We start from the raw sequence: 13,065 nt of genomic DNA, 5'->3' as shown, positions 1-13,065 counted from the left end.
GAAAAGTGAGACATGAAATAAAAGCCAGCTGTATGAATTTGCACCAGTTAAAGCTCTCTTAAATAAACACAGCTGAGGTTACCATTTCAAAGGGTATCTCCACCACAGAAAGTCCAAAATAATACTCTTCAGTTAAAATGCACATACTATGCTGTACTACAGTTACCCTCTAACGGTGAAAGGAGCTAGGTGCATGCAGTTCTTTTAAATGACAAAGGCTGTGTCTACACTAGGTAAAGTAAGTTGACTGCAGATACAGAATTCTAGCTACGGCAACTGCATCTAAAATTGATGTATCTGCACTCAGCTTATTAGGCTGACCCTACTGAACAAGGTCACTGGGAAAAACTCTTCTGTCAACCTCCATTACTCTTAGTGTCTTGGGAGAAGTACAGGGATTGACTGAGACACTTGAGAGGTCGATTTCACATGTCCCTACCAGATGTGCAAAATCAAACCCTGGAAAACTGATCCTGAGTGGGTCGATTTTCTGGGCTAGTGTAGACACGGCCTGAGGCATTTACTGAAGTTCTTCCGAACCAGAAATCACAGACTGCATGCTGCAGTGCATAAAAATATTCTACTCCCTCAGAAAGAGTTTCATTATAATTATGTATTTTTGCCTAGTCTTAAACATCATATGCCAGAAGTTCCACAGGCCTAACACAAGCAGTATCAGTGGAACTGAACACATTGGAGCAGTTGTGATTTCTGTGATGATCTCAGGTCACTTACAAAAGTGCCCTGGGAATGGCAGTATTAATCTAAGCTGCTTTTCAATGAAAGCATTTTTGATTTCCACAAAGTCATGATGACTGATACGTTTATCACTAAAAAGGCATAAAGGGGACTCACGATTAGAAAAAGTACGTAGTGTGAGACTGGTGACACGTGGGTCCAAAATAAGGAAAATGTCACCACCAAAGATTTCATTATATTTAATGCATGGAGACAGCTTATCTGGACTGCTTGGTTTCTCCACACCTACTCCTGTTTCTCTCTACCCCATTGTGTGAAAGACAGCCTCTCCCTTGCTAATCACAAAAGGTTTTGTGGTATCAATCTGTTACAAGACCATGGAGGCTTTAAAAAGGCAGTCTGTTGCTGGACATTGTTCAGCCCTAGGGCCATGTCAACACTATCATTTGCTAAATCTCTTTCATCTTGTTTTCCCTGCATTAGAATAAGCTTCCTTGTTGAAACATTATGTCATTATTTTCCACCAGTGTTCCCTGTAAGCTGAGTGCTTGGACAGCCATCCAGGAAAGGTTCAGCTGCCACACAGCTGATAGCAGAGTGCCCACAGAGGGCAGCGTGTATTTTAATTGGTGGTGCACATCTATATATGCATTGGTGAACATAAAATTTATTCTGCCCATGGATGGAGAAAATAAGAGGGCACTCTGCTTCCCAGAAACGTTTATACCCCCCAACTTCCCTTTGCTTTATTCATCCTGGCTGATGTCTCCCATACCTAGCTTAGTACCAGCAGAACTGACAAAAAGGTTTAAAAAAAGTCAGAAAGAATACAGTGTGGCTTAAGACCTCAAAATCATGAGGCCACTTTCCAAAAAACGAAGGGGAAAAAGTGACATTCATGTACTCAGAAAAGCCCAACAGACCACACAAATAAACTAATACAGACTCACAGAATTGAGAGGAACCTTGAGGGCTAATCAGATCCAAGCCCCTGCACTCATGGCAGGACCAAACAACATCTAGACTGTGGAGGGCAATACTCCAGAGGCACTTCACCTGGGTTAGCTCCAGGAGCCTGCTGGTGCTTTATTTACCTGCACTACAGCAGGTACAGCTGCCTGAAACTCCCATTGGCTGAGGATTGCTGTTCCTGGCCAATGAAAACTGCAGGAAGTGGTGCGGACCACAATACCACTTCTTGAAGCTCCAAATGGCTGGCAACAGTGATCTGCGGCCAACAGGAACTTCAAACGGCCATACCTGCAGAAGCGCAGTTAAATAAACTGTCAGTGGCCTGCTAGGGTCTAACGGGTGAACTGCAGCCAACACACAGGCCAGTTATTGCCCACCACTGACCTAGATGATACTTATTGCAAGATGCTGGCAAATTTAAATGTATAGTACAATATATGCCCACACGTCAAAAAGTCTGAGAGAATCTATACCAGTTCAAGACTGGCTTTAGATGTATCTTCCCTTTCTAATTATTCAATCAGGTAGTAAAGACGACTTTTCTATCATCATCAATGGAAAAACAGAATTCCCCCATCCTTTTTCAGTCTGAGTTTATTGGGAGAAAGACAGAAGCAGTCAAAACCAACAGATGTGAATTCAGATCTCAGCACAGTGCAGATACCTGCAATACTACACCCTGACTCACTAAAAGTCACATACCAGACACAAACAAATCAGATGTTTCTAACTAAAATTTCTTCTAATTTGTTAAAAGCACTTGCCTAATTGTGGACAAAGTCAACAGCAAGAGTGAAGTTTCAAAAATGTCAACTCTGAGTTATCCAAATGAGAAAAGAGGACCCTCTATGTCTGAAACTATCAGGCACCCTTCATTTTTGAATATTTTGAAAAAGGGCAAAGGGAATTATACCTAAATTTCCACCCAAAATCCACCTTTGAGCTAAGTAAAAGAAAATCAAAATTACCAAAAGAGAAGTTCCTTCTCCTTCCCTTTGAAAAAAATTCTAAGACATTCACAGCTGTTCCACCTTTGGGAGGGAGGAATGAGGGCAGAGAGCAAATCAGGTGATTTGCATGCTTTGAAAATGCTGGGAGGGGGTGGAACAAGGAAGTGCAGGGCTCCTGGAATGCCCCAGGACAAGAGAGGCACATGGGTGGAGCAGATGGGGCCTGTGGGCTACATGCGGTGCATGAGTGGGCCCCAGGTTGCCCACCACTGCTCTATAGCCAGGAAGGGCCATTGTGATCGAGTTGACCTCTTGTATAACACAGGACATAGAACATCCCCCAAAATATTTGTTAGAGCTGGTGATTTTTTCGAAAAACATCCAGTCTTGATTTAAAATTTTGTCAGCTATGGAAAATCTATCACAATACTTGGAACATTGGCCAGTGATTAATTACTCTCATCAATAAAAACACATGCATTATTTCCTGTCTGAATTTGTCTAGTTTCAAATTCCAGCCACTACAGTATGTTTTACAGTTTAACAACTGAAAACTCAAGGGAAGTGAAAAAATATTATTAAAGAATTGCTGCCAAAAATCAGAGTATTTAAAATTAAATACAGTATCAAAATCACTTCTATTTACTTGGATTCAGTGCCCACTTCTAGATACAGTGAAAAACTAAAAGCCATGTACATTCACTATGGATGTGCAATCTGGTTCATTTTTATTTACAGTTTTAGAATTTCCACTTACATTTTAAAATGATACAATTCCTTAAATTAGCAAAACAATAATATCCTCAGTCAGAGAGGAAAATACCAAAGTGATTCTCTTTTGCAGCTTGATAAGAGTTTAAAATCAGTTTATGTGTTCACTTTGAAAGAGCAGGAATAGTTCTTTTGCTCTCCCTGACATGTGCATGAAACACAAAAGGAGTGTGCAAAGGCTTCAGAAGACAATTCCTCCTGGGAAACATGCTCAGAGCAGCAATCAGTACTTACAGCAACACAGGAAACAGGCTTCTGATTGGAGCAGAACAGGCATGAATGAGTTGATGCAAGCACAAGGTATATTTGGAATGTACTACTAGTGAAGTACATTAAACATTATTGGATTTTAAAAGAAGGCTTTCCACCATCTTACATCTCTGAAATTCCTGGCAGCAACATCTCCTGTCAGTTGCCAAAGGAAAGTGGTATTCCTGGAAAAGGCGACTCAAACTGGTAAGGACACATGGCCTAGCACATTTAGTCAGCATGCTCATTCCAATGGGCACTACCGCTGCTGGGAATTTTTCATGATTGAGTAAATATTTGAGAGGACACAACTGCTGAAAAATTCCTCCAAACTATCAAAGGTTAACCTAAAAGGAACAGAACTGACTGCAGGAGAATCTGTTGATTAAAACAGACAAGAAAAAAAGATCTGCATTTCACTGCAATTCTAAGGGTGTTGTCTCCTTCCCCTTTCACTGAAAGAGAAACGAGAAGAGGTCTTGCATGAATGATGAACTTTTCCAAGGAGAGGAACGATGCTGTAAAATGATGAGATCAAGGCTTCGTAAAAGACTGTACACCTTACTTCTTTCTCCCCGCTCCTTTTCTGCTGGTGTTTTAACCACAGCTGACGTATTTGCCTCTTTTCAGTGAGGTTATGGCAGAAAGAAAACTTGGGCTAAATGCTTCCTCTTTGTATCAGTTTGGCATTCTGGACACTTTTTAACAATCTGGAGAGAGAGATGAACAAATTACACAGATTGCATTCATTACATTTCCTATCAAATGTCTGCACAGAGAAGATCTGCAAAGCAAGAAGTCTACTGAATAGCAAGCCATGCCCACCATTGGCCAGTCCCCAACACAGTCCATGCTTGCTACAAATGTACTCCACGTGTAAAGCATTTATTGGTTGTCACACAAGAAGGAAAAGGAAATCTATACCAATGCAGCAGCCATTTCTGCTGGGAGAAAAAAACATTTTTTGTTCAGGTGCTGACCCAAAGTCAAATAAAAACAAAACAAACCCAGACCAACCAAAACCCAAACAAACCAAATCCAAAACCAATAGAAAATGTGAAAAAATGTAGTGAAGTTCAAACTGAAAACTGAGGCTCTTTTGTTTTATTTCACTGAAACAAAATATTTATTCTGATCAGAAAATTGGTTTTCAGTTTGTTGTTTCAGGCTATACAAGCATTTTTCTAGCTTTTTTAAGTTTAGCTTTTAAGTTAGCTAAATTTCTAAACGACACACTTTTCAAAATGAGAAGTTAAAAAAGCTGTTTAACTTAAAAATGACAAAATCAAAATGTTTTGACTTTTTTTTTTAAACACAACACTATCTGCTAAATTTGACCAAGATTTTCAAATAATTATGGTGCTCTAAAAATGCACTCTCTAGAAATTAGCCATCATAAAAATTCTGCCCAGCTCTTGTAGCAACTCATTCCACAGGAATAGTTTCAGTTAAACCAATGCCAATAGTGCAATTTCTAGAAGGCCAAAATAATAAAAGCAAATGCAAAATATGCAACAGCTGTTGCAAAATACAAAAATATATGGTCTTTGCAAAAACAAATAAGATAGCAGCCAGCTCCCACTTCCTCTTGTACAATTCAAGCCTTAGAGGAGGGAAATGACTTATTTGAGATGCAAAGCAACCAGTGATATTTATGGTCATGACCAAGGTGTGGTGGTAGAACAAGTTATGAGCTGACTGCAGCTATTTCTTTCCTGTGAAAAAATGGATTTGATGCATGTTAATTACCTCACTGTAAAAAACACCTTTTGCAGGAAGTGAAGACAAAGCTTGTGGGTTAAAGACCTCTGATGTGAAGGTTAAAACTGGTTGGTCTCACTGCTTCTACTGTGAAACAGTTCTAGCCTTTATTAATTTGATCCCCTGAGACTCCTTATAATGACCTTACTTAACAGGGATAGATCTTTCTGTTCAAAGATGAAACAGTGTAGAATCAAATTTTCCACCTCCTCCTAGGAACTTTGGGATGAGGACTCCTGGTACACTGGAAGAGCTGTGTGGAAAAAAAACTCCATGACATTTACCTGTTTATTTTATATCAGGCTCACAGAGTGCATTAAAGACCATCAGTTAAACACAGCATTTAAAGACAAAGAGAGCCCTACAGTACACATCATGTGCATGATGGTCAGCTTGCCAAATGGGTCTTGAAAGAATTCCCTGGAGATACCTTTCCATATGAGCTCTTCCTGGTGCACACACAATGTGTTGGACATCCTCCTTTGTGGAAAGTTTCAATGATTTACCATCAGTCTTTCCACAACATAATAGTGGCTGGGAAGAGCCTCAAAGTTAGGGTAAAGAAAAGTCATCATATACAGTATGATGGATTGTTAGTGATTTCCTCATTAAACACAGCAGGCTTGAATTGATTATTTAGAAAGAATGAACTCATAAGTAACCTGTTGTAAAGGAACAAAGTTTAGTTTACAAGTTACTAGTTTGAATCCAGGACAGGTCAGTTGTGATCAAATGCTGCTACCATCTGATGGTGTTTCGGGGGCCCAAAGGAAATAAAGTGGGTGCCTGCTGTTCATTTCCTGCTGGTAAGGAAACCACAAAACAAATCACCACTGAGAATAAAGCTGAATCAAGAATTGAATAAAAAATGAAAATTATATTATTGAGAAGCAGCTTCTCCTCCTCCTCCAGGCTTTAGAGAAATGGGAAGAATTGTTTTCTCCCCGAGACCTTTCTTGTGCCATGATATTAACACTCAATATACTCCTTTTGCCTAGGTGACAGGATGCAGAACAGACCTTTCATCCTGTCACATGGCTCACAGCCCCACCCCAGGCCTTTCCAAGAATGACAGATTCCAAAACAGCAACATACTCAATTTCTGAACCAAACTCTGCCAGAATCATGCCACAAAGTAAACTGAACTGTCTCCATCTGGAAATAGGCCTGAAAACACAGCAACTGCAGAGAGTGTCTCCCAGCACTTCTGCTAATTTTGCTCAAGATTACCTGCTAAATATAGCAATGTCGATGTTGCAGCATGGGAAGCAGCTTTCACCAACCATCCCAGTCCAAGTACATCCGACCTCCTGTATCTGCACTCAAGGGAGCAGCCCAAATGGCTCCCTAGCCAGCAACCAGCATGCTGCTACTTTTAGCAAGTGAGCAAACTCCCAGCTGCAGTGTATACATATCCTGTATTACTGGTTGCAGGTTCCCAAAGAGAGGAAATGCAGGTTCTCAAAAACCAGTTGGCCCTGTAGGATAAGTGGCTAGTATACATGAGGTAGTGTAGCCAAATCCTATCCTGAGTAGAAGATCACATTTCCTTCATGAGACAGGTCGAGGAGACCCAGACATATGCTATGTGCATTCAAAGAAACCAAAAGCAATAGGTCTTAATTGAAAAAAAGATGTGCTCCTAATTTGGATTAGCTAATCCCAATTATATGACTTGGATTAAGATCACCATGAAGACATAGCAGCTCCACTTCTAACTTGTGTTAGAGCAGCATGAGTTAAAGCCTATAAGGGAGCCTGTGGTTGAATTCAATCTGTTAACCTTAGTTAAAAAACAAAATTGCCACATTCTCTCGCTATTTTAACCTCAGTTACTTAATACAGTTTAGTAATAAGACACTTTTTTCCCATTCCGTCACTTCTTAGGACCGGACATACAGCTAGCATTACATACACTTCAGGTAGGTTATAACTACTCACTATCCAACAAGTGTGTGCCATTTCATCTCCACAGGCTGCTGAAAACCCTGGCAGAAGGAGGGAAGGTTCATCTACTCATGAGCTAAGAAAAACTATTTGTTGGAATTAAGGCCTTGCCTCATTCAGCGCTAAGAACCCCAGCTCATTCTACTGAAAAATGCAGTGTGGCTCAATAATCATGCCTTCTCTCCAGAAACACACCCGTCTCACATAATGGTTATTAGGAAAGTCACAAAACTCCCTCCTCAGAGGTTCAAGAAAGGATTTATAAATGTCTGGAGCAAACAGGGAACAAACCTGTGCATTCGCCAGCTCTGAGGAATCTAGGGATATGATCCTATTTTGTAATCAGCTGCCCACTGCAAAAAAGATAAAGAAAGCACATACCAGCAGAATGCTGGTTTCAGCAGCTTTCTTCCCCAAGAGAAGCCTTATGAACAAACTGTCCGTGAATAGCAGACAGAAGTATTTTTGTTTCTTGGACAGCTGCCACTAAGACCTCAGTAGAAATCCATGGCAAAGTCCACAAACTGAAAAGAAGAGCCGTATGTTCAAAGTATCTCTGGCAGTGGCAGAAATTTAGACACTTGGAATGACACTTGTATGGGGAAGTGGAGAGTCTCCTGCTTTGGCTCTATCTGGGGATGCAGAGCTTCTATGATGGACAAGGCCTCTATATTGAAGTTTTGCTTTAAAAGAAAAAAAAAAAAGTTGAGTGCTTTGCGATCCATGATGGCTCCGTCCTATTTTGAATCAAAATGAAACAATAAAAAACACTCGATGAGATTGCTTATTTGATGGGACTGGTTCTATAGGTCCCAGTCAGCTGTCAAAAATGACCCATTTCCTGAATTCGTTAATGTTGAGAATATCACCTGTTTTGGGAGGGAGAAGACAGCTGTTCTGAATCAATTCTAGAACTCATTTGTCCAAAGATGTTTTTATTAAGATACCTGTACAACTCTGCCACCTTTTTGGACTGGGTTTCTCTGCATCGTGCTGTGGGTATGGGTGCCACGGATTTTAATTTAATTTTGATCTTCCACACTTCATCAATATATTCCAGTGTCGTCTTCCTGACAAACAGTCTCTCTGAAGCTTAGAAGCCTGCCCATTTCTGAATGTCTGCTAATGATCCCTTCTATACTACGCTTTGTGGGTAAGAGGGGAGTGATTTCTCTTTCTTCATTGCTGCCCTTGTGACCAACTTGTCTCCAGGCTCTCTAATTACTTCCCTTATCCTCATCCCCAAGCACATGGAAGCTGACAAGCCTTTGTATCCTCTCACCTGCTTTTCATGGGCAGAGCCATTGATCCTGTTGGGCTATTTTACTTGCATTACTGAGTGTTGTACAGCACAGGCAATCTAGAAAAGCCTCTGTTATACAGGATGCTACCAGAGAGGCATTGCAGAAATGCTTTCATCTTCTTATCCTCAGGGAAGGCAGACATCTCTCCAAACCAGGAGAATGCCAAAGTAGCATGATGACGCTATTATGGCAGGAAGGTTGCCTCAGAGAAGACACTTCGGGAATGAAATGAAATCCGGCAAAGAAAATGTTTAAAATAAGAGCTAAGACATCTGAAAACAATCTGACAAATTAAGTTCTGCAGATTGCCACTTTCACCTCTCTGAAGGCAGAGAAAAATGGGGAAGACTCAAATGGGGTGAGGCTGTATGTCTCAGCCAGGACAAAAGTTATGGTCTGCCTTCTGTTACTGAAGAGTGGAGATGGAGTCACAGTGGCAAAGCCCTGTGGAAACATGAATTACATGTGTTATTGGTAAGGAGTGGACTTCAGACTCCGGGGCTTTCCATCTGCGTCCTTATACCAGCACAAAATTAAAAGTTTCAGAAACTAACTGAAACTAATAAGCAAAGCCAACCTTTAAGAGCTGTTCCCAGCATGTTTTGCAGCAAGTGAAGGCACATAACTGGCATTTAAAAGGCACATCATCCTCAGATTTGCATTTAGAGCACAGGAATCTTCCTAAAATAGCAATTGAGAAAGAAGATACCAGGGTGGGGAATAAGGGGAAGACAGAATTGAAGGAGAGAAAGAAAAAGAGAGAGAGACACTAAATTCCAGTAACTCTCTGTTTCAGAAGTTCTTATATTTTCATGCTTCCAGTACATTTTGCAGAACGTAATGGCTGAAGGTGTGCATGTGCAATGTGTTTTACAAGACTCAAGTATCTTAACGTTGCAATTCCTGGCCTCATCACACAGTTCTTTCTGTAACCTCACTCAATTTTTCTATGCCTCAATTTTCCATCTATAAAACAGGGCTAATGCTACTGAACTCACAGAGGAGTTGTAACGATAACTGAATTAGTACTCAAGACACTCACCCTGTGATACCGGAGGCCATATAAGTACTTAGAATGGGCATGACTGAACAAGAAAACCCAAATTTGATTTCATTCTATATGGACTTTCATACCACACTCATCATGGCGGTATCTCAGTGCTTCAATACACAATAACAACTGTGGTGATTAAAAGATGGCTTCACAGTGTTCTAAAAATAATATGGATTTCCTACACATTCTTTACAGTAGAAGGTAAAATTTCCACCCAACACACATTCACCTACCACAATCTGGCTCCATGTCAAGAGGCAAGACAGGCAAACTGCAAGGGCTGGTAGGTGCTCTTATGCTGCTGGGGCCTGTCAATGTATCTTGCTTTTGAGATTCAGGTTTGCTGCTCTGATTACTGCAGAAGGCGAAAATCTTGCTCTGGGTTTTTCTTCGCATATCATTCTTGGAAGTAGCTGCACATGAATACATATCACATAATATATAACATGGTGCAATGCATAATAATAGAGAAACCTCCACTCTTTGTGAAATTTGACCAGCTGGAATTTCCATGAAGTTTCCATTTAGAAGCCTGTCATAAAAACGACTTTTTCCCCTTAATCACATTTTCCATAAAACAAATTTCTTATTCATATTAACCCACCCAAAATTATCACTGAAAACATGAAGAACCTTCCAAGGAAACCATTCTATCTAGAGATATGGACTTTGACGCTATCCTGTTCCCCTCACATGAAAGGATCTTGCCTTATTTTCCCCAGAAGAGTCTAAGAATTTATTCTTCAGGTGATTGCCTCATTATTTCCTAGTGCTCATCCACTTGCCTTTCTGTACCCACTTGTTCTCTCTTGTCTGATATTTAGTTTGTAAGCTCTTTGGAGCAGGGATTGTTGTTGTGTTTTGTTTTTGTACACCACCTAATATAATGGAGCCTACATCCACGTTTTTTTTCTACCATAATAATAATAAGTAGCAACTAAATGTCAGAAGAAAATGTTCATTCCAAACCTGGTGTGTGGCTGACAGCTTTTTCCTGAGTTTCACTCTTTTCTGCTTTGGAACATGAACTCTCCAAATTCCCATGGCTCTTCTCCTCTTGTACCTCCTGTTGTAATTTCTTCTTCCCCTCACTGCAGCAGCTCATTCCAGTCAATTCTTTACACATCTGCCTGAACCGCTCTTTGTGATGAGGCCGCACAAACATATAGAAGCCTGTCCAAAATGTTTTAAGAAGTCACATATAGGTCAAATGAACCAGTTTAACACAGATTGTTCATTGCTTTTTGGAAAAGAAGAACCCTGTTTGGAAACAGAATGGCCATCGATTTACCCCCTCTCCCCAAGGTAGCTGAAGGTTTTGGGAATGTCTAATGATTTCTGGAAAGGTCAATGCTTCATTTTTTTTTCCCTCACTAGAGGATGGATAAAGTTTTTGCATTGATAGCAACATCCGGTTGTCAGAAAATTTGCTTCCATTGCCTGAAAGAGACATTAATTCTGTTATGGTGCGGCAGTCTGTACCACAAAGCGTTACAGATAAGTCAGACAAGTTCAGTGCCCAGGAAGATTGTCTCACGAAGAAATCCTCTTGCTATGGTATGGTCACTGGGAAAGAATCAAACCATGAGTACAGACATTTTAAAAAGTCCCATTATGGGTTATTGCCAGACTTAGACAATTCCTTTGTAATATTTAAATTTGAAAACGCCTGCTCACTAAAAAAACTGATGCATCATATTTAAAAAAAAAGACACAGTGGTAGAGATAATATATTTTATTGGAATGGCTTTTGTTGGTGAGAGAGACAAGCTTTAGGTTCTCCCACAAACAGAAGTTGGTCCAATAAAAACATATCATCCTCATCTAGCATCCTGGGACCAACACAGCTACTCTAATATTGCATATTCAATAAAGTGACATCCTACAGGAAATTCTGACTGATTGCATTATGTGGTTTATTTCCACTTCACACTTCAGCTGTGAAGAAATATGACTTCCATACTTAACAGAGTAAACACCCTATCTCCCAACTCAAGTTTCAGAATTTTGAACTTTAGCACCATTTCTTGCAGGACACCAAACAGTTAAATTTCAGTATTTTCTACTCCTGTTTCTTCCTGTCATCCTTCAGCTGCCTGGCATAACCACTACTCCATGAAGAAAGCAGTAGGATGACCACAGGTCAATAAGAGGACAGTAATGAAATATTACAGTAGTGGAATTAGAGATCCTACTTCAAAGTGGTTAGGCCCCACAGGGATATGAGTTACTTTCCCTTTATGTATTTGAAAATCTGTGTGTATTATTTAAGTTAAATCAAAACCTAACCTTAAATTTTCCATGTCAGTAATCTAGCATACATGACACACACTACGATAATAAACAAGCATCTATTGGCAAGAAGGAAAAAATTTCTTTTAAGGAAATAAGTCAGTCTCAGGTTCCTAAAAGTTTATTATAAATAGCAGTAAATAAAGAGTGTTAATCATGACAAAATTCCTTATCTGTGTCCATGTAAAAGACCTGGAAAAAAAAGTGAATTAGAGTTGAGAAGGTCTATCCCTAGAAGGTGAAAGGTTTTTAGGGCACATCATAAGATAAGGCAACCAAAAGCCATGAGAACAGTAGTCTGAGAGTCTATGCCAGTGACGGTCTGCAGCTCTCAAGCCACATGTGGTTCTTTCAGGTATAACCTGAAGCCCTTGAGTGCTCTTGCCCAGAATACTGCAAACAGCTAAATCCCTGTGTTCCTGGAAGGAGCAAGTTCCCTGTTCTTCCTCCTCCCTCCTGAAACTCAGCAAATCAGCTTCCTGGAAGAACATGGTGAGCTGAGCTCAGAGACAGTGCAAGCTCTGAGAGAGGGGCGTGGGGAGAGAGGGAGACAGAGAGATAGGGAGAGAGAAGGAGCTCTTCTCCTTGTTGACCTGGTACAAGGGCTGAGGATACCAGGGATGTTGTAAATAATCCTGCTGCATGGAATGATAGAGTTGTTAGTGGAGAGAACAAAATAAACAGCACAATGTGCTCATCCAACCAATGTTTAGTGCCATTTATTTTTCTTCATATTGAAAATATATTTGAACTTTTAGATTTGGTTATAATTATACATATTTAACATTATTGTATGTATGTGTTGGGGGGGGGATAGTGCACAAGACATACTGTACCAATGTGGCTCTTTTGGTGAATGGTGGTTGCAAATGTGGCTCCGAGTCAGATAACTGAGAGTACTATTTCTGCAATAACCAAAATCACCAGCTCTAGAGCAGCCCTTGCAGAAAGGAGAAAAACAATGCAATGAAATCATGCGTGAAAGAATCCCACCTGGAGGAAGAAAGGGTAGTTGTGGAAATATTCTCTCAGTTTTTATCTTGGGTTTTTTCAGGCTGAGTCTAAA

At 40.2% G+C, this 13,065-nt stretch overlaps 1 protein-coding gene across 1 annotated transcript in view; it reads right to left on the bottom strand.

Annotated features, from left to right (window-relative positions):
- Positions 1-2,260: 2,260 nt before the first annotated feature.
- The window catches only part of RTEL1 (regulator of telomere elongation helicase 1), a 161,489-nt gene continuing 150,684 nt past the window's right edge, over positions 2,261-13,065 (bottom strand). The window contains exons 33-36 of the mRNA XM_075011522.1: positions 10,677-10,880; positions 9,941-10,120; positions 9,231-9,334; positions 2,261-4,351 (exon numbers count right to left, since the gene is read on the bottom strand). Of these exons, the coding sequence (XP_074867623.1) occupies positions 4,277-4,351; positions 9,231-9,334; positions 9,941-10,120; positions 10,677-10,880 (563 nt within the window). The 3' untranslated portion in view covers positions 2,261-4,276. The remainder of the gene's footprint in view (positions 4,352-9,230; positions 9,335-9,940; positions 10,121-10,676; positions 10,881-13,065) is intronic.

The sequence above is a fragment of the Carettochelys insculpta genome, chromosome 17, assembly GCF_033958435.1.
Source record: "Carettochelys insculpta isolate YL-2023 chromosome 17, ASM3395843v1, whole genome shotgun sequence".
In the NCBI taxonomy this organism is placed as follows: Eukaryota; Metazoa; Chordata; order Testudines; family Carettochelyidae; genus Carettochelys; species Carettochelys insculpta.
Note: the sequence above shows the minus strand (reverse complement) of the source record. Positions and strands in the feature narration are given on the sequence as shown.